The 20,797-nt window shown below is 53.1% G+C and overlaps 1 protein-coding gene across 2 annotated transcripts in view; it reads right to left on the minus strand.

Annotated features, from left to right (window-relative positions):
* Positions 1-20,797, minus strand: part of CAMK2A (calcium/calmodulin dependent protein kinase II alpha) — a 70,035-nt gene that overhangs the window by 11,079 nt on the left and 38,159 nt on the right. Inside the window, exons 8-16 of one of the 2 annotated variants that reach the window (XM_003900359.5) lie at positions 20,696-20,779; positions 20,464-20,558; positions 19,389-19,511; positions 18,928-19,011; positions 17,036-17,078; positions 14,419-14,459; positions 9,063-9,095; positions 8,058-8,106; positions 653-728 (exon numbers count right to left, since the gene is read on the minus strand). In XM_003900359.5, coding sequence (XP_003900408.1) covers positions 653-728; positions 8,058-8,106; positions 9,063-9,095; positions 14,419-14,459; positions 17,036-17,078; positions 18,928-19,011; positions 19,389-19,511; positions 20,464-20,558; positions 20,696-20,779 — 628 coding nt within the window. The remainder of the gene's footprint in view (positions 1-652; positions 729-8,057; positions 8,107-9,062; positions 9,096-14,418; positions 14,460-17,035; positions 17,079-18,927; positions 19,012-19,388; positions 19,512-20,463; positions 20,559-20,695; positions 20,780-20,797) is intronic. The other variant, XM_003900360.5, reaches the window with a different exon arrangement.

Genomic DNA, 20,797 nt, shown 5'->3' on the forward strand with positions numbered 1-20,797 from the left:
GGAAAGGTGTGAGTGAGCAGCACAGGGTGCTCCAGCTCAGCCCCTGCACACACAGCTCCCTTCCAAAGGCGAGTCCAGGTGTGTTTAGGATATCTCATTTTATGTTATTTTTGTGCAAGCTGCCTTACTTCCTCAGAGGAGTTCAGATTCTGCTTAGAATTACTTCTGCTCATGCCTGCTCACTGAAGGAAGACGCCCTGTAGATCCTGCCTGCTCCTGCCCATCTGAGGTCAGAGGTCCAAGGGAGTCTCGGATGAGCACTCAGATCTACTGGGCAGGAATGAGGGGAATGTGCCTCCCTTTCCACTTTCCCAGCTCATCTCCTGAGGAAGCCCATGCTGTGATGCTGTCCACCCCCTCTTTCCTTGGGGAAGCAAAGGAGTTTTGTTGGAGTTCCTCCCAGGGAACAAGATGTGAGGAGGAGGAAGGATAGGAGGAGGAGGAGGACTGACATATAGGGAAGTGTTGTGAACAGAAAGCTCAGTATAAGCATCAAGTCCAGATGCAAAATAGAAATATGAGTTCAGCCCGATTCACAGCACATGCAAAGTGAGTGGATGAGGATCGGAGACAAGGACCCCCAAAGTTAGCCATTGGTACCCCCTGAACAATGATCCAGGCAGGACATGCAGAATGAGCCCAGCTGACTCACGTGTAGGACTCAAAATCTCCATTGCTTATGGCTTCAATCAGCTGCTCTGTCACTTTTATAATTTCCTGTTTCCGCACTGTAAGGCAGAAGGGGACACAGAAATAGTAATAATAATAGTGATGGTAATGAAGCACCAACTACCATTTCTTGAGTCCTTATCATGTGCCAGACCCTGTGCTGGGACCTGAAGACCTCATGCAGATGATCTCATTTATCCTCACATTGCTGCTGGGGGATAGGCATCATCACCCCCATTCCACAGAAGAAACTGAGGCCCAGAAAGGCAAAAAAAAGGTGTGAAAGTTCCTCGACTACAAAGGCCAGAGCCAGTGTCTCTGTTGGTGGTCTTTGCCTCTAATACATGGTGGACATTCTGACTCTACGCCTGATGTAAATCCAGGTCTTGGCTCCCAAATACTTATTCCTACCCCCTTTGCTTTGCCATGTAAATCAAAACAGGATCAACTGTGGCACTGTCACTGATAGCCATGAGCCAGGGGCTGTCTTATGGCCCAAACCAGGACCTCTAAGAAAAATCTTAGGGTATACGCATCTCTTGAGCCTAGATGAGCTTCTTGCTGTATTTGGGTGCCGACAGGAGTTAGGCACTGAGCTGCCCAGAACTTTCTAGGCATAATGAATCCCATTTGCTGAGACCTGGCCCTCCCCTGTCTGCCACTGTAACACCACAAACAGCTGGTCTTTCTGGTGGAGTTAGATGGCAGTCTTATTAGATGTGTGATTTTCTGAGCCTCAGTTTTCCCGTCTGTAAAATGAGGATGCCACCACCTCTCATTCATTCAGAGCCAAATACATAGTGGACAGAATGCAGGCTTCAGCTTAGACAGATGTTCATCTAAATGACTGTCCAGGTCCTCAAGCTGTGCAACTGCGGGCCACAAGGTGGTTTGCTGGTCTGTCAAATGGAGATGATAGTCTTCTCCGAGGGTTGTTATGAGGGTGGGGTGATGTGATGTACATGAAGCATTGGCCAAAGCCTGGCACACAGTGGGTGCACCTCATAAGTGCGACCATGTCCTGCCTCCCTAGGCCCCTGCCAGGGGTTGCCTCTCTGCTCTTCACTAATACCCTGGGAGGTAGGCAAGGTCAGCTTCCCCCCACTTCACATATGAGGTAACTGAGCTTCAGTGATAGAGGAATTTGAAGCCAGATGTCCTGGCTCCCGGCAGAGCCTAACAGAAGCCTTGCTCAGTCTCCCAGAGGCAGGCCCCTTTCCCTCCTTCCATAGGCTTAAGCTTGGCTTTAAACCTGGCCAGCTCATTGGACCACTGGAGCTGTCTCAGGCGAATAGATGAACACATTGCCTGGATTGCAAGCTGAGGTCTGGCCTCAGCATTTCTCAATCTGGGAGCCTGGGAGGGAGCCCAAGCCTAGCAGAGGCCCTCACCAGCCCTGTCCTCACCAGTTGCTCATGCCACGCCACCCCACACAGGAGCTCACCTCAGGCCCAGAGGACACAGAATCATAGAACATCCAGGCTAGAAGAACCCTTGGAGGCCAGAGCTTCCTTATCAAACTTTAGGGAAACTGAGGCCCAGTGAGGGGGATGTAATTTGCTCAAGGACATAGCACATACCAGGTGGAGAGCCTGGCTCCTGGCCCAGGGCCTTTTCCATAGGCCCCTGAGGCTCCAGCTCACTGCCTGTCATAACACTAACCTCACGCAATTGTTTTGCTCCAATGCTTATCTACGCTCCAACTCATAGATGAGCTCATGGGGGCTGGGCTGTGACATCCCTTGCTCACTGCGTCCTGGAGCCTGGAACAGGGTTGGCCTCCACAGGTCTTTATCACTGAATGAATGAATGAGTGTACCAGGCCATGTGCTATGTGCTTAGTCTACCACGTTCCAGAGCCTCACAGCACAGCTTCACTTCCACGTCACAGATGAGCAATCTGAAGGTGAAAGAAGCTAAATAATTAGCTTCGGTGGGACTGGGACCCTAATTAGAGTTTGCAGCTCCAAAGCCCATCACATTCTCCCACACCACACCCAGCACCGTCCTTGGCACATGGTAGATGTAGCAGTGATCATTCAATGTCGGCACCACTGTGAACAGCTAATTCCCTTTTCTCTCCTGGCTCCAGTCAGAATCACCTGGGCTGGGAGTGAGTCCATTTTTAGACCATGAGTGCCACTGGGTCACACAGGTGTTGCTGCACCTCTCTCTCTGGAGACTTGCCTGGGGCTGGGGCAGAGGCAGCACTCAATACACACGTGTTGAGTGAATGAATGAATGAGTGAATGAATAGAGTGAATGGGACCAAATCAGAGTCTGGACTACTATCTTCGTCCTGCCCCTTGGACTTGCCCAAGTTGCCTGGTAGCCACTGTCCCTAGGACATCCAGAACCTGGCTTCCTGATCACCTGTGTCCTCCTTCCCAGAAGCTGGAGATTGAGGATGGGAAGAAGCCTAGCCCAGTCAGAGCCACCTCTTTTTTTTTTTTTTTTTTTTGAGACAGGGTCTCTCTGCATTGCCCAGGCAGGAGTGCAGTGGTGCAGTCACAGCTCACTGCAACCTCCCCCTCGTGGGTTCAAGCGATTCTCCTGCCTCAGCCTCCCGAGTAGCTGGGATTATAGGCATGCACCACCACGCCCAGCTAATTTTTGTATTTGTAGTGGAGATGAGGTTTCACCATGTTGGCCAGCCTGGTCACGAACTACTAACCTCAGGTGATCCGCCCGCCTCACCCTCGAAGTGCTGGGATTACAGGTGTGAGCCACTGCGCGTGGTCCAGAGCTACCTCTTTCTTGCCATTCCCACATGGAATCAGAGCAAACCCACGTGCTCCCAACATGGGACCTGAGTTACTCTCCTTGCCTTCTCTGCATGGACTTTAAGACCCTTCTGGCTCACCGTTCCACAAGCTTGTGCTCAATGCCTGTTTCCTGAGGGTTGCTTCTCACTGCCGTCTCAGAGAATCTAGCACAGTGGCTGAGGGCATGGATTCTGGAGCCAGACTCCCTGGGTTTGGATTCTGGCTCTGCCACTTACTTAATAGCTGTTCCCTTGGGCAAGGGAACGTCCAGTGCCTCAGTTTCCTTATATGTATAATGAAGATACTAATAGTACTTACCTTGTAGATTTGTTCTAAGGATTGAGTTAAGAATATGTCAATAGAAATAGCTAACATGTACCTGGTCCTCACAGAGAGCCAGCTGCTGCTCCGAGTCCTTTAGATCAAGCACTTATGTAAAGGATGCTGCATTATATAAAGAAGTTAGCGCAGTGCCCGGCCCTTGGGAAATGGAGTGTGGTTATTATCATCTGGGAATCTCTGAATTGGAACTTCCTCCTGAGGACATCCTGGAGTCTCTAGCTGGGGCAGGGATGTTTCCCAGCAGCCTGGCATGAGGGGGTGTGGCTCTGGTTGGAACCCAGGGCTTGTGGCCTGCCGGGAAGCTGGCCACACTGTTGGACAGCTCTGGCTATTTTCACTTCCTTCTCCTTTCAAGTTGAAATGTGTCCTTCCGAAACCCCCTAGATACAGTTCTTGTCTTCTTTCCGCCTTCTGCGGCCCTGAAGTGAACACATGCTTCCCCAGCCTCTATGCCCAGTCTTCTGAGAGCTGAAGGCCTCCAGGATGTGGTACTGACTCAAGCTGGCCATTTAATCCTTGAGAGTCCTGGAGCTGTCTAGATACCTCTCTGAGTATGCTCACACAATCTCAGGTGTGGCCTGAATAATGCAGAATCTCAGGTCTGGGGTAGCACTCTCTATCCCCTCCCCCATTCTGGATATTATACTTCTATTAATGTAGCCTGAGACAGTGCCTGACTTGGCTGTGTCTTCAGCGACTCAGGACACCAAGTTACCAACAATAAAGCCTAGTGGGCAGGAATCTCCCTAGCTTTGTTCTGTGGGACAGAAGATCTGGGGGCCTGGTGCTTCTTACATCTGGAGAAGTCCACTCTGATTCTGGGCCTCTACCATGCCCTCAGCAGCCCCACTGCTGTGTTCATTCAGCAGCTACTTAGTAGCAACCACTGGCCTTTCTCCTCTGCCAGCTGTTCACCCAGACAATCTGGGAACGCTCCCCTACAGATGGGAAAGCCCAGACCCCAGATAGGTTAAGACACTCTCTCGAGACCACACAGCATGCTAAGACTGAGATGGGATCAGTATTCCTGACTGATATTTCCCAGAATGCCTCTGCCCGAGGCAGAGGTAGCTCTTTAGTTGGAGAGGAAATTAATTTTTCATGGAGCGAATCTGGAGGGATCGGGGAGTGGGGAGGAAGCAGAGCCCCATGCAGCTCAGAGGGCAAGAGGCCTGTGCAGTGAGCCAGAGGGGCTTTGAAATATTAATGTCTCTTTCTCTCCTCAGGGGACTATGTTCCCTGGAGGATGACGTTTCTAATTAACTTTAATGTCAGGTCAGAGTCCACCCCACCAGCTGTTATTCTCACTTAGTAAGAAGACTTAACAAATTAACACCAGAAAACGGTTCTCTGGAAACTTTCTCTGAGGCCGGGAGAGGCTGGGGGAGGCACACGGACTCCTCTTTCGTGCCAAACACGGGGAGAAGCTCCTGGCTGACCGTTTCTTCCATCAGACATGGCTTCTGGGGTTTTTTACATGTGGGGAAACTTAGGCAGGAAACAGGGTCCCAGTCCTACCATTAATAAGCCATATGTGCCCTTTCTCCTCGCTAGGCCTCAGATTTCGCTCTGGAAAGGGGGAAATCTGGAAAGTGAGCCAAAATTCAGATTTGCAAATTGCCCCATCCTGATCCTCCAAAGCAGAGGATAATGACTGCAAATGTGAGACCTCAGGGATGCAGCCCAAAGCCATTACCCCAAGAGAAAAACGTCTTTGAGGGCTCCTAATTTACATTACTATTACATACAAATGTTGTATTCTATTCCAAATATTTCTCTGTCTGTTTAACATGTAAATTTGTCTTAAAATAATCTTTGAGTAAAATTGGTGCTCCAAGAAAATGCCACCTGGCTTCCTATCATTCAACCACAAACTACAGTTTGAAAAAAGAAATTGAGATTTATTAAACAGTTTCTCTGGACCAGACACATATGTGCACTTCATATGCATCTTCTCATTTCATCTGCACAGCAATGAAGGTTGGTACTATTTTCATCACCTCTTTACTGTTAAGGAAACTGAAGCTCAGAGAGGTTGAGCAAGTTGTCTGAGGTCATTCAGCGAATGGACTCCAGTGGAGAAGACAGAGCCAGACTACCTCCATGGTCCCTGCCTATTGCTAAGGCCAGGATTATGTGGCTATATCTATCCAGTCTCCTCAACGTCCCAGGGCCCAACTCTTATCATTGGACAGCTAGCCTTAAATAAGGGGAACAGCTTAGAAGCACCATTTCTTGGCCTGCCACACACCCCTGGAGTCAAAATTCACAGGGGCAGGGCTGGGAATATGGTTAGAACACTGGGCTTTTGTGAAACTAGAAGGCTGACTTGACCCTACCAGGGAATTCTTCAAGATAGTGTATTTTCTCATTCATTCATTCATTTTTTTTAAAGAGACAGGGTCTTGCTATGTTGCCCAGCCTGCAGTGTAGTGGTTATTCACAGATACCATCATAGGTCACTGTAGCCTTAAACTCCTGGCCTCAAGCGATCCTCCTGCCTCAGCCTCCTGAGTAGTTCAAGATAATGTATTTTTACAAGTTGTCTCTGGTGCCATCACAGAAGATGGATTTGCTCTAGGGCCAGGTTGTGGTGACAGAGTATCCACAACCCCCCAAGTTGGGAATGACCAGGAAGGGACACACGCAGGGCGGGGCTCATCTTCCAGGCATCCTGGCAGCATCAGGAGGCAGCCGTGGTATGTGGTGTGTCAAAATTGCCTTAAAGCCTGAATCACAATTATACAAAAATGTTTCCTACATAATACAGTGCTCTTTTTCCCATCTCTGAATTCTAAGGCAAAATATCTAAACTGGTACTGCTGAGTTCCCTCCAGGTCAACGGCCTTTTTTCATATTTCAGAGACTCCCCCACTACCAACACCACCAGGCATCTCTGCTACACACCTGAGTGTGTGAACCACTGAGCTCCCTGTCCTGGGGAAGGAGGAGGGCTGGCTGCTAACACTTGGAGGATCTGGTGTCCCCAGGGCGGAAGTCAGCAATCCCTGCCTCTTCCTCCAAGCTCCAAGGGCACTTTCCAGCACCAAGGCCTTCAGAGTGGTGGTTACCAGACAAGCTCTAGAATCCGACTGCCTGAGTTCAAATCCTGGCCCCATCCTTGCGAGCCACAGGACAACAGAGTACAGGCCAACGTACCCGGCCTCTCTGTCCTCTGTTTCCTCAGCTGTAGAATGAGGTTCACGGCAACACCTACTTCATGGGCTATTGTGACGCTCCAGGAGTCAGTCCAGATAAGGTGCTGAGACCGGGGTTAGCGCACGGCAAGCATTCCATAAATGGCCGCACTTATTACTATTTTTGTTTTGTTCTTGCTCACAATCCAGTCAGTTACCTGACACTTTACTTCCCCCACCTGAGAGCTTTTGAGGACTGCTGACCACTAGCTTCAGTGGCGCCGGCATCTTTGGTGGGTCTTGTGCAGTGTTTCCCATACTTCAGCCACTGGAGCTTTCTGGATTTTTCTCTCCTTTCCTTTTACTATTATTACTTCATGTTTTTTAAAAATAATAATAATTTTATTGTTATTAATAGTAATAATAATGAAGTAATAATAGTAATAATGGTAATATATAGTAATGAAGTAATAATAATAATAATGAAGTAATAATAGTAAAGGAAACTCAAAAACACTTATTGCAAAAGGAACATGTATACCATTACCAAACACTTATGACTTGAATATGTTAAATTTTTCTCTAATACACATATAATATATATCCTCTAAAATAAGAAAACCCGCCGGGCGCAGCGGCTCATGCCTGTAATCCTAGCACTTTGGGAGGTCAAGGCGGGCAGATCACCTGGGGTCAGGAGTTTGAGACCAGCCTGGCCAACATGGTGAAACCCCCATCTGTACTAAAAATACAAAAAATTAGCCAGGTGTGGTGGTGGGCATCTGTCATCCAGCTACTTGGAAAACTGAGGCAGGAGGATCGCTTGAACCCAGGAGGCAGAGGTTGCAGTGAGCCGAGATGGCGCCACTGCACTCCAGCCTGGGCGACAGAGCGAGACGCCATCTCAAAAAATAAAAAAATAAATAGATAAAATAAGAAAACCTATCTACGCACCAGCAGTAGTTCTAGTACACCCCATGGGAATGGTGCCTCCCGGTGTGCCCAGTTTATAAGGCACCAGAGTGAAGCTCTCTGTAGACGAGCAAGAAACGAGGTTGGCACATGGGAGCTGTCAGGAAAAGGGGGTCTGTTCAGCTGGTTCCAGGAAGTCTAAGGCGTCCCCACACTGAAGGCCCCTCCCTACCTTTGGTGTCTTCATCCTCGATGGTGGTGTTGGTGCTCTCTGAGGATTCCTGCCAAAGAGAATACAGGAGATGGTGAGGCCTGCCTGGGAGCGGGACGAGGCATGGCCAGGCCCTGGCTGCCTGGTGACGCGGCTGGTTTCTGTGAGCCTCACAGGCTCTGCCTTCCAGATGCTGTCCTGAAAACCCTGTCAGATTCTCCAGCCTCAACACGGGGAGGGCCCAGCTGAGCAGGTGGCCGGGGGCTGGGGTGGGGGAAAGGGATGGCTGCAAGGAGAACCCTGGCCTTCCTGGAAGAGCTGAGGGGGGTGCTGGGTCCTTTCTGCTCGAGGGGGTGAAGAAGGGGTGTGGAGGAGCAGAGAGACACCATGGCGGCCGCAGAGTGGGGAGGAACACACACTGGCAGGGGAGGAAGAGAGAGAGAGGGAGGCCCAGTGTGAGAGAGAGTGGGCTCTTCAGAGGGGAGAAAAACCACACGACTGAGTGAGACAGCAATGGAACCAGAAGAGGGAGGTGGGCCACCATGCCACCACTGGACCCTAGACAGAGGCAGGGCTGGTGGCTCCCCTACCACCGGCGGGCCTGGTAGCCTTACACCAGCTCAAGAGGGGCCTCCGTGGCACCTACTACTTTGGCCAAACCAAGCCCCACCCTCGCCGCGATTGGCACAAACCAAGCCTGAGATGAGTCTAGAGCAGAGGGGCAGGGAGAAGCGAGAAGCCAAGGGCTGGACATAGGATTGGGTTCAGATCCACCTTCCTACCCGAGGAGGGTCTCAGGTCTGCTGTCAGCCTGCTGGTCTGGGCCGTGGAGTTGGAGGTGTCAACAGAAACACGCAAACAACACACACACACAACACACATATTGTCACACAAGGCACACGTACCAAGCACGCCCTGAGCACCCTCTCCCCGCCCCAGGTTCCCAGTGCAGCCTGCAGGAGGGAGGCAGGAGCAAAGGGTTCGAGGCCCAGCATTTACCGGCGTTAGGAGACGGCAGACACTCACCATTAACTGAACGCTGGAACTGGACTTTCTTTTCTGGAAAAACAAGGAGAAGAGATGGGACAGGAAAAGACACAGCGTGAAAACGGCAGGGAGCAGAGGAACGACAGGGGAGGTTTGGGAGGAGGATGGGCCTCGGGGTCATCCTCTGTAGTCCTTTGTCGGCTTGGCATCGGGACAAGGAGTCAAGGAGTCAAGGCCACCAGCAACAGTTGACCTGGCAGGGCCAGTCCTCGGCCTGAAGCTCTGGGTCCTCATGCACACTGTCTGGGTCTAGCAATCTAACAGCCAAGCTCATGGCCAAGCCTCCCTGGGACCAGGGCTACCCACCCTGCCTAACTCTGATGGCAAAAGCCAATCCTGGCTCTGGATGCCAGTCACTGGAGGCCTCCAGATTCCAGTGCTCTTGAAGGACAAAGGGTGCTCAGGCCTGGAGGGGAGGCCCAATGTCTTCTCCTAGGCTCCCCGTGCATCTCGGCTAGGAGGACCTCATTCCCAATTGACTGTCACAGTCACTTGGGAAACTTGTTACAATAAACAGAACCAGGTCCCCTCTGAGGAGTTTGATAACTACGTCTGGGGTGCGGCCTGAGCATCTCCATTTGAAACAATATCTGCAGGTGATGCCAAAGCAGGGCCAAGCGTGGGAGCCAGTCCTCTAAGTAGCCTTTGAAATCCAGCTTGCATTCACAACCTCCCGGTGGCTGGCCTATTCCACCCCTTTATGCTGATGGAGAAACTGAGGCTCAGCCAGAAGTGGAGCTGGGTCTAGAACTTGAGTCTTTTGGCCTTGCCATTCAGCCTACACTAGCATTTTGGGGATTTGTAGCACCCCCTATATTGGCTGTGGAACCAAGAGAGGGAGAGGGGGACAAATGTAAATTACCTTCTCCTTCCCTCAGCTCTCCAAGCCAGGAGTCTTAAAGACTCCCATTCACAGAAGGTGGTAGGTGAAGACTGACCCTTGCATTGCACAGATGAGACACTGAGGCCCAGAGAGGTGCAGTGGTCTGCCCAAGGCCTCACAGCAACCCGCTAACAGAGCTGAGGCTAGAACCCAGGCCCTACATTCAGACTCTTTCCTCTGTCCAGATCTCCAGGCACCCATAGTCAGACCCCTCTCCAAAGGCTCATCCTATCCTAGATGCCCTTACACCGGAGAGGCTAGGAGGCCCCTCTGCCTGCTGCAAAGAAGGGACTCAAGGAGCCCACAGGGTAGGCCTTTGCCACGGGAGGCGCTGGATATGCCTTGAGGGTCTCAGGTCTAATTCTGGGTTTCTGACTCTAAGATCCAGTGAGCCTCTGCTTGCCAGGAACTCAAGGCCCTGTGCCTTCCATCCGGGGCCTCCACAGGGGGGACAGGGTGGCTCGCTGGGCACTTCCAATGCCCATGTGCTCAGAGGGGCATAAATGCTCACAGACCCTGCATTTTCCCCAGCTGGGCTGGATGGTGTGGTTTCCACAGTTACCAGCCTGCAGTCAGCCCCTCATCTCCTCCCCTCCCTTCCCCTCTCCTCCCTCCTCTCCTTCCTCTCCTCCTTCCTCTTTTCTTCCTCTCTTCCCCTGTCTCCTTCCCTCTCTCCTCCTTCCTCTTTTCTTCCTCTCTTCTCTTCTTCTCCACTCCTCTCTCTTTTACTCTGCTCCCTGACCCTCCCCTCTCCTCCTTCTTCTCTTCCTTCCTCTCCTCTCATCTCCTCTCCTCCTCCCTCTTTTCTCCTCTCTTCTTTCCTCTCCTCTTCCCTTGCCTCTCCTCCACCTCCTTCCTCTCTTCCTTCTTCTCCTCTTCCTCTCCTCTCTTCTCCTGTCCTCTCCTCTCCTCCCCTCCCCTCTCCTCCTTCCTCTTTTCTTCCTCTCTTCTCCTCTCCCTTCCTCTTCCCTCTCCTCAACTCCTCCTTCTTCCTCTCTTCCTTCTTTTCCTCTTTTCTCTCCTCTCCTCTCTTCCCCTCCCTTCCCCTCTCTTTTCTTCCTGTCTTCTCTCCCTTCCTCTTCCCTCTCCTCTCCTCCTCCTCTCTCTCTTCCTTCTTTCCCTCTTTCCTCCACTCCCCTCCCCTCTCTCCTGGTTGTCCTCCTTCCCTGGCTGGAGCCAGGCCAGGCACAGAATGGGGAAGAGGCCAGGTCCCACACAGCTCAGCTGTCAGCAGAAACCTGAGGAGCCGCGCAGGGGCCAGGATTTTCCAGGCGGGACACGAGGAGGAAACACAGAGCAGAGACTGCATCAGAATCGGACGCACAGTGACAGGATGGGACATGGGGAGAGAAGTCACGATGCACAATGGGACACCAACAGGGGCAGTGAGTGGGGCTGAGGGGAGTGAGCAGTCGGCCCTCCTCCTAGAAGTCCAGGCCTAGGGGTGGCCAGGAGGGGGACGTTGCTTCTTGGTGATAGAAAGGCTTTACTTCCCTGAATCACAAACGATGATGCTAATAATCTCGCGTTGATCAGCACTTTAGTTCGATTTAAAGGGACTTTCACTGAAAGTAGAAATCTCCCTCTTTCACCAAAAGTAGAAATCACATCTCTTAGAACCACATGTGGAAGCATGGTTCCAAGGTTAGCAAGGATGATAGAAACAGTACAGTCAAAATTCGCCTTGAAAAGCCCTTCAAGGCCCATAAAGTACAATATAGCATCATATCTCTGCCATTCCTGCAGTGCTGGAGCCAATCACTGCCTCTTCAGTTAAGCCCCGGATGAAATGGGGTTTGTCTCCAGCCACGCAGCGGTAGGAGGAACGTGTGCCTCCCCACTGGGCTGAAGGTGAGAGAGTTAAAGGAGCCTGTGATGTGGCTCCACCAGGCCCTTCTGCTGTGACCCTCTCACCAGCCCCCTGCAAAGAACTGCTGTGCTCCCCTGGAACAGGCAACAGAATCGCTGGCCTGGGTCCCCCAGGGGGAGAACGGTAGGGCCCAGACTCAAACCCATGGCTTCTTGACTTGCCATCCAGTTTCAATCATACTGAAAATGCACCTGGACCCCCAGCTCTGCTGTTCTCCCCACACTCCTTCCAGGAGCAAGACATGGCAGGCCAGGTTCCCCAAATCCTGGGCCAGGCCCCCAGGTTATTCTCATCTTCCAATAGGACTTCTTCCCTCCTCCATCCAAGGGAGTGAAGGAGGCTGAGCTACAAAGAGATGGTTGGGCCAGGAGTGGCCTTCGAGCTCCTCTTCTTCCACACCCAGGCCACCCTAAGAAGTGTGTCCTGCACTGCAGGAAGCAGTGACGCTTTGTCCAGCTGTGCCCACTGGAAAGCCTGCAGTGGCCAGCAGAGCCCCACCATGCTGTGAGCTGTCCTTGCCATCTGACAGCTTCTGCTTCCTGGCCTTGCCCTAAAAGAGCTAATTAGCACTTCTTCCCAAGAACCAGCCTGATGGAGGCCTCTCCTGACCCCTTGCCCAGCCTCTACCAAGGCCACATCCAAGAGCCAAGCAGACCAGGGCAGCTTCTCGCTCTACCTCCTTAACCCACCAGTGTCTATGGTCTCTGTCCCCACATCCCCCAAATCGGGGCTAGGGAGTCTGCTTTCCCCAGGGGGCCCAGCACCCCTAGCTCAGTATCTCCACACAGGGGTCAGAGAGGGCCCCAGCTGTTCCAAAGCTGGCAGCTCCACACTGCACATCCCTCCGTTACCCCTACACACAGAGGGGTGGGGAGTTGGCTCAGGGTTAACCCAAAACAGCAGGCAAGCCAAAATTCAATGCCAGATTCCATTACAGGATTTGAAATGAGTGCCTATTAACTTTATAAATTAAGTTGACTTTAGATCTGTGGTTTTCAAATATTCTCGAGAAAACTTTGTTTTCAAGAGAAATCTTACCCAAAAGTCTAATACATAAAATAGAGGATAGATAATAGTGCCTAGCATCTCGCGAGTGTGTATTGCATACCAGCACCATGCTAAGCTCTATACCAGCACCATGCTAAGCTCTCAACGCGCATTGTATTAGTTAATCCTCACCAATAGCCTTAGGAGGTGGAGACCTCTTTTAACCTCATTGCATGAATGAAGAAGCACAGGTTCAGGGAATGTAAATACCCAGTCAAGGTCTAGCTGCAGGCAAGCCCAAGGGCTGTCTTCACCATGGTCATGTTCTGGTTGAAGTGGGTATGAGAAGCCCAGAACCATGTAAACCTGGCACCTTCCACATCCCACTGCACTCCATGTACTGCCAGAGGTGCCTCCCCAGTCAGTACCTTTGGGATCTGAGTTCAATTTGAAAACCACTGTCTTGGACTAGTAGCCAAATAATTATGCATTTCTCTAGCACCCAAGATGAGAAGGGAGAATAATTAGATAGGATTTTCTTGCCTTTTTTGTTTGTTTTTAAAGCTGCAATCTTGGAAATGATCATCAAATTCACACCCCACTCATTGTACTTATGGGAAAACTCAAGCTGGGAGGAGAAGGCTAAGGGCAGAGGGGAGACCCAATCCTGGCCTTGGACATCTAGCCCAGACTCCCTCCCATGCAACCTTGACAGACCAAAACCAGCGGCCAGAGACCATAAATGCTTCTTTAAACAAAGCCATCAAGCCACCAGCACACCTGGCTGTATTCATACAGCATCCCACACCTTCCAATGTCCCGGGCACACCCCAGCCCTGGGGCCCTAGCCAGGCAGGGCTCTAAGCCCAGAAAAAGGCAGGGTCTCAAGAGAGGATAAGATTGAGTGGCAGAGGAGGAGGGAACTGCAGAGAGCAGGGGACCAGGCCCCAGAAAGCAGAGGGAGAAGAGAGAAGAGACGGAAGGAGGACCGCAGGTTGTGGAGGGACTGCAGGGTAACTCGGGCTCTAGGGGTGGGACAGGGCAGGCCCTTGGAGCCAGGAGGGGATTCTGGCACTGAACCAGCACCAGTAGGCCTTGGCGGGAGGGGGCACCTTGGAACCCAAAGCCTAGAGGAATGGCTGTCCATCCTCCACGAGCTTTCTGGGTGGGACTAAGCTGTACAGGGGGGCAGGGGCCCCATCCAGCCCATACATAGGCAGGACGGAGGTCACCCCTCATGACCATTTCTGTCATCTCCTTGCACCCTCTCTTGCACACGAGCTCTCCAGCCCTGGAGAACCACAGAAATCTCCTTCTGATCTGTCCATTTCCTTGCGTCTGCCCCAGCCCCAGCACAACTGTCACTTCCACCCTCCTCCAGTCCCCCTTCTCCCAACTGCCCCCAACAGTCACGGCGTGACGGTGGGCACCGAAGCCTAGCTTTTGGGTCTGGAGACAGCCTGGCCATGAATGTGGCCCACGTCTGCCCAGGACACCATCAGCAAGGCCCAGGTCTTGCTCCAGGCCTGAAAGCCGGTCTCTGTTGGCAGAAACGCTGCCAGAGCCAAGCCTGCCAGGCTCCTGGAGGGGCTTACCTTCACACCATCGCTCTTCTTGTTTCCCCCACTCTTCCCTCCTGTGGAGGAGAAAAAGTAGAGGGTTAACAACACCAGGCAGGGCACCAGGGCCCACAGGGCGAGGAAGAGCAGCATCCACAGGCTGCCGGAGGGCAGACCGCAGGGAGCAGAGCTGGCCCAGTGATCCTGGGGGAGGCCTCCTCCTCTTCCTCCTCCTTCCTCCTTGGCAGCCCAGGGACTGCCAGTCGCCCGCTGGGTGGGCCTGGGTTCCCCGCCTTCTCAGCAATCTCAAGCATAACCCTCTGGCTTCATGGGTTGAGGGAGGTGTCCAACACGTCCCAGGACTGTGGGCTGCTGTTTCAGCCCGGGGATTCCCTCTGAATTCCCGTCACCACCGTGCTGGCGGTGGCCAACCCTAGGCCTGGCTGCCTGGCCCCAGCCTGGACACGCCCTCCCGGCCCTGGCCCTCTCTAATTTTAGCCCCACGCTGCTGCGGAGGTCATGTGTCAGCCCTGCCTACTCACTCTGGACAGCTGCAGGCTGCGTCTGACGGGTAACAAGAAGCAGATGCCCCCACTGGGGCCCACCCTGCCAAAGCACCTATCCCCTGCCTCTCTCCTCAGGCCATATAGACCTCCCCAACCTTAGACTCCAGAGCCCCATGCTGGCTCTGGCTATGGCCCGGGTGGCCGGGACAAGAAGAGCAACAGCTCTCTGGGAGCCTCCCCTGCTGTCATTTCCCCTTACCTCCCTCCTCACTTCCTGGCCAGAGCCCTGGAAGTAGGCATCAGCCAGGAAATGGCCTGAATGTCCAGCCCTGCCCACTGGCATCCGGCTGCTTCAGACTTAAGCAAATGCCTTAAATGCAACAAGGTATCTGCGAAGTACTTAGCACAGCACTTGGCACATATGCCGCACATGCTCAGGAAATGGTAGCCATGATAAGACTTCTCCTGGTGGCCTTGAGACGGGGAGTTAGGAGGAGAGTCACATGAGCCACTGATGCCTCAGGGGCTCTGAGGCATGGGGCTCATGGCAGGTTACCTTCGCAGTTACCCCCACATTTCCACCTATGATCCCTTCAAGGTTCTCATTCCAAGCTCCCTACTTGCAAACCAAGGCAGGTGCCACCTCTGGATCCAGAAGCTGACAGGAATGGCTGTCCATTCGCCACAGGCTTTGGGGGGTTGGACTAGGATGTGCGGTGGGGCAGGGGGAGTGCGTTCTCCTTGAGCCTCAAGGTTGACGCCCCTCTCAGCTCCAGCCTACTGTCACAGGACTGTGGGTCCAGTGAGGCCACAGCATCTACTTTTCAAGAGACGAGAGCAATCTGGAGTTTTCTATGAAATTTCCTAATTTTTAAGTGTTAGAAACTCATTTGAAAAATTTTTTAAAATACCTCTACTTCCACAAAGCATATTAACAGATTCAATCCAGCTCACAGGCCGCCATTTTGTGAGCTCAGGACTAGAGTTCTCTAGGGTGCTTCAGTTGTTAAAAAAAGACTCTGACTGTGTAGGTAGCTCATCTTTCAGTTGACGGAATGGCACGATCCTTGTCCAGGGAGAGGGTGGGAAGGCAGTTTAATGAGGTGGGAAAAGCCCAGTCAGAAGTTCTAGTATCTGCCCACCTCTGGGTCTCACTCTTCCCAACTGGTTACATGGGCAGGTGGACCCACTCAATGCAGTCAGTTGCCCCCTTCTCAGAGCTGCCCTCTTGCTGTGGTGCTGGCCACAAATCTGCAGCAGCTTTCTCGGCTGGCCCCAGCCCCAGTCAGAGGGCCCCTCGGGTGAGCTTTACTCTATCTGCTATCTATATCTGCTCTGCTGCCTGCCAGTGGCCTGCGCTCCCCCAGAAGGAAGCCTCTGGCGGGCACTGGCCCCAGCTCTCTCTGATGTGCCAAGAGGAGCTTCTTGCTAAACCCTGACAATAATCCCTTCCCCTTCTCTCTGCGAAGCCACATGCCTCAGGTGATTGGGCACTCCCTGCCTTAACCAGCCCCGTTTGGCCAAGGGCCTGGGACGCTCCTGCCCTCGACTCCCTGGTGACCCAGCCCAGTTAAGGGCACTTGCTCTGGGGTTGGTCAAACCTGTGCTGAATGCAGGCTCTGCCTCTCTAGCCATGCGACCTGGGACAAGTCAGAGCTCACCTTCCTGAGCTTCTGCTTCCTCATCCCAAAAATAGGAATGGCAGTACCCCCAGCATCCCCTCTGCTACCTTGTCATGCAGGCCACCTGAGTGGAAGCACGGGACTGCATAGCACAGGGCTCCAATCATGGTGGGCAATATTGTTACTCCCTGGACCTGGCTCCATCCCACCTAGACCTCAGCCCCCTGCAATCGGAAGCCTTCCCCTCTAGACAGTCCGGCCTGAGAACCCCAGCACTGCTGTAGGAGTGGGGAGCCAGACTAAATCTCTAACCAGTCCTGGTGGGCCCTGGGCTTGCTAACGTTTGACCCCTCTTCACTTCTGGGCACAGGCCAGGGCAGGTGAGCTAAGCCCTTAGTCACAGAGTCCTCTGCAACTCGCTCTCCTCAGGCCCAGTGACCTGGGAGCATCCAAATATCTGACAGGACAGTGCCCCCAGTGAACTGGTGCAGGGCTTACTGGGGACCCCAAGGTCCTGCCACCTACCGGAGAAGTTCCTGGTGGCCAGCATCGTGGTGAGAATGGCTCCCTGCAAGAGATAAGAAGAGGGCAGTAGGAGAGGAGGCCGGAGTGAAGGGACACAGGAGGGACAGAGAGACGGGAGGGCCATGGAGAAGGAGAGGCAGGTACTGCATTCAGAGAGGAAGCCAAAGCCTCTGCCCAGCCCCTCCATTTGTCCCAACCCCAAACCCGGCCCAGAGCCCATCCCTCGCCCCCTGGAGAAGTCGGGGTGAGCTAGGCTTTAGCCAGTACAGCTCCTAGGACAAGGCCGCCCTAGGGGCAGATATTAATGGACCCCTTGGCCTGGCCCAAGCTGATGAACTTAACTTGAGGGACACCTACCAGCAGAGGCTCCTAAAGACGATGGACTTTTCTTGCTTGGGCAACAATAGGAGACCTTGTGTCCCCACCTCTTAGCCCTCTGCCCCATGCTGAGAGCATCTTGCTCCAGGACTAGCTCATCCCTCCATGTCCCCTGAGCTCAGAGAATCCAGGAGGACCCTCAATGTGGAGAAAGCCTCTTCCATCAACAAGCAGGCTGGGGGTCAATGGCCCCTTTGGTTCCAGAGCCATCTGATTCAGACCTGACTTGACACCGTCTGAATCCCACTGCTTATGATGTTAAGAATCCCTGATTCTGATATTTTGAGAGTTCCTCTGTGACACAGCTTCCACTGCAGGATGGGGATGGGACTCAGTTCTCCTGGCATCATGCTGGCCACCACCCCTTAGTCTGTGTCCCCATCCTGAGCCTCCACTCCAGGCCTAGGAGCGGCAGGTAAGGATGTTCCACAAGAGCTGGGGCCTCTGCCTCTTCCCTCATCATCCCCAGTGTGCTGATGACTCCTCTGTTCCACTGGCCAGGGTCCCCTTAGTGCCTGGCAAAGGCCAGGCCAGGAGCTGTCACCACCCTGAGAGCACACAGAACCTGCAAGAATGTGAAGCTCTGGGCCCACCTGGGTCCCACTGAGCTTCATCGGGGCCACGATCACTATCTGAGTGCCTCAGCCATTCCTCCACAATACTTGGCAGCTGGGGCCCCTCCCCCATGAAGGTCTCATATTCAGTCACGTCTCATCCCCAAAGCTCTCCCCAGCCACTCTGAACCACTTGTGGTGCCCCTAAGGGGTCAGGCACACTTCCAAACTTCTGCACAAGCTGTTCCCTCTGTCTGGAACACGTTCCCATTCTTGTTTTCTTTTTTTTTTTTTTTTTTTTGAGATGGAGTCTCGCTCTGTTACCCAGGCTGGAGTACAGTGGCACGATCTCCCTCACTGCAACCTCCACCTCCCAGGTTCAAGTGATTCTCCTGCCTCAGCCTCCTGAGTAGCTGGGATTACAGGCATGCACCACAATGCCTGGCTAATTTTTGTATTTTTCGTAGAGATGGGGTTTCACCACATTGGCCAGGCTGGTCTCAAACTCCTGACCTCAGGTGATCTGCCCACCTCAGCCTCACAAAGTGTTGGGATTACAGGCGTGAGCCACCGCACCTGGCCACACGTTCCCATTCTGACTTTAACTTGGTTAATACCTGCTTTTCCTCCAAGGTCTCAGCTTAAACGCCCCTAGCTCCAGACCCAGAATACCATTGTCCTGCTGTGTTCTCCCACCACCTTGAGGCTTGCCCAGGCACAGCACTCACCACTGCCCCGTAACACCCCAGGAGCTTGTCTGTCCTCTCCACTAGAGCAAGGGCTCAGTCACTTACCGCTCACTCCCCAAGCCCAGCCTGCTGTCCAGCATGCAGCAGGTGTTCAATAAATGCTTATTGAATCAGTGAAAGAAAGAACTAGTGAGCGAGTCTCCTGGCCGCTGTGGAGACCCAGGCAGAGTTAGTCCCATGGCCAGGACTGTGGAGGGTGAGGACCTGTTACCTTCAGTTTCCTCCTGGCATTGAACTTCTTCAGGCAGTCCACGGTCTCCTGTCTGTGCATGCAGGATGCCACGGTGGAGCGGTGCTGGAGGAAGTAGGGGAGAGGGCTGTGAGTGGAAGGCAGGCTGGAAGACAGGCGACCCAAGGGTACCACTCAGCAGGGCGTCTTATTGGAGGTGTGGTTGACATCTTGGGGAGAACAATCCATTGCTCTAGGGGATGTTTCAGGGTGTTTAGCATCCTGGCACCAGATATTCAATGCCAGTAGCACAGTCAGTTGAATGCCAACCCAGAATACTTACTCCTCGTTTCCACATTACCCCTGAGAACCACAGCAGGGGCAGTCTCTTGGATTAAGCCCTCTCAGCCCCATGGGCCGGGGGCAGGGCCAGTACTCTGTAGGGGCCTGGACCATGAGGTCTGGAGGGGCTGCTGGGAGAGGTCCTGCTGAGGGAGGCTCACCGAGATCCAGGGGTGCTTAAGGGCTTCGGCAGCTGTGATGCGTTTGGATGGGTTAATGGTCAGCATCTTATTGATCAGATCCTTGGCTTCCGGGGTGACGGTGTCCCATTCTGGTGATGGGAACTGGAAGGGGCAGAGAGGCCAGGTTTGCCCAGCCTGCCCCAGGCCACCCCTGCGATCCCCCAGCCCCTGACTGGCAGGGGAGCAGGCAGGGGTCCTACTGCCCATCCACGCGGACATCTATACCAGGAGGAGTTGGGGCTCCTCACTACAGGGGAGGGGCAGGGCCCCCTGGCCCCGTAAATATCAGAACACAGTGGAGGGAAAGGAGGCCTCCCTCCATCCATCATTCTGAGACTGTGCCTTATTTGGAGAGCAGCCGGCCAGTGGCTTTAGCCCAGACTTCAGAATCAAAAGGCCCGGGTTCAAGTCCTGGCTCTGCCTCCTGGGTTGTGTCACCTGGGTAAGTCACATGACCCCTTGAGCTATCTCTAGAGATGTTATGAGAACTAAATACAATATAAAACATATAGCACAGAGCTTAATAGCTATCTGCATAAAATCAATATAGCTTGGTAGTTAGAAGCATGGATGGTAGAGCCAGACTGCCTAGGTTCATATCCCACCTCTACCATTTCTTAGCTATGTGATTTGGGCAGTTACTTGACCTCTCTGTAGCTCAGCTTCTCTGTATGTAAAATGGGAATAGTAACAGTACCTATGGCATAGATTGGTGTGAGGATTAAACGTAATAATATGTGTAAAACATTCAGAAGAGTGCTATAGAATTGTTAGCTATTATTTGTATATATGAGAGAGAAAGAGAGAAACCCTGGCTTGGGAGGCTGCCTCTCCCCTACTCCTCACTCCATTTTGGTGCTGCTTCTTGCCTTCTGGGGCCCCACAGGATAAATCTCCAACCATTAGGCACAGCATGGTAACCACCTGGCCCTGGTCAGCCTTCATGCTCCCCTGGGGTTCACCCCTGCACCAGAACTAGAGAGTGGCTTGGCGCTGGCTTTCATTGGAAGGGCACCAGAGGGTGATGGGGGCTAAAGAGAGGAGCGACACTCACATCATAGGCGCCGGCTTTGATCTGCTGGTACAGGCGGTGCTGGTCCTCATCCCAGAATGGGGGGTACCCAACCAGCAGGATGTACAGGATGACCCCTGGAGAGAGGATCAGAGAACCTTCAACCCGCGGTGGGGAGGAGACATGGGGGGAGGGGAGTGATGGGAAAGGAGAGAGGGGGCCCCAGAGGCCAGGGTGCAGCCAGGGGCACTAAAGGGCCTTAGGATGAACTCACCACAAGCCCACAGGTCCACAGGCTTCCCGTATGGGTCCTTCCGCAGCACTTCTGGGGAGAGGTATCCAGGAGTCCCTGCAAACCCTGCTCCCAGACACACAG

The sequence above is a fragment of the Papio anubis genome, chromosome 5 (genome assembly GCF_008728515.1).
Source record: "Papio anubis isolate 15944 chromosome 5, Panubis1.0, whole genome shotgun sequence".
Lineage (NCBI taxonomy): Eukaryota > Metazoa > Chordata > Mammalia > Primates > Cercopithecidae > Papio > Papio anubis.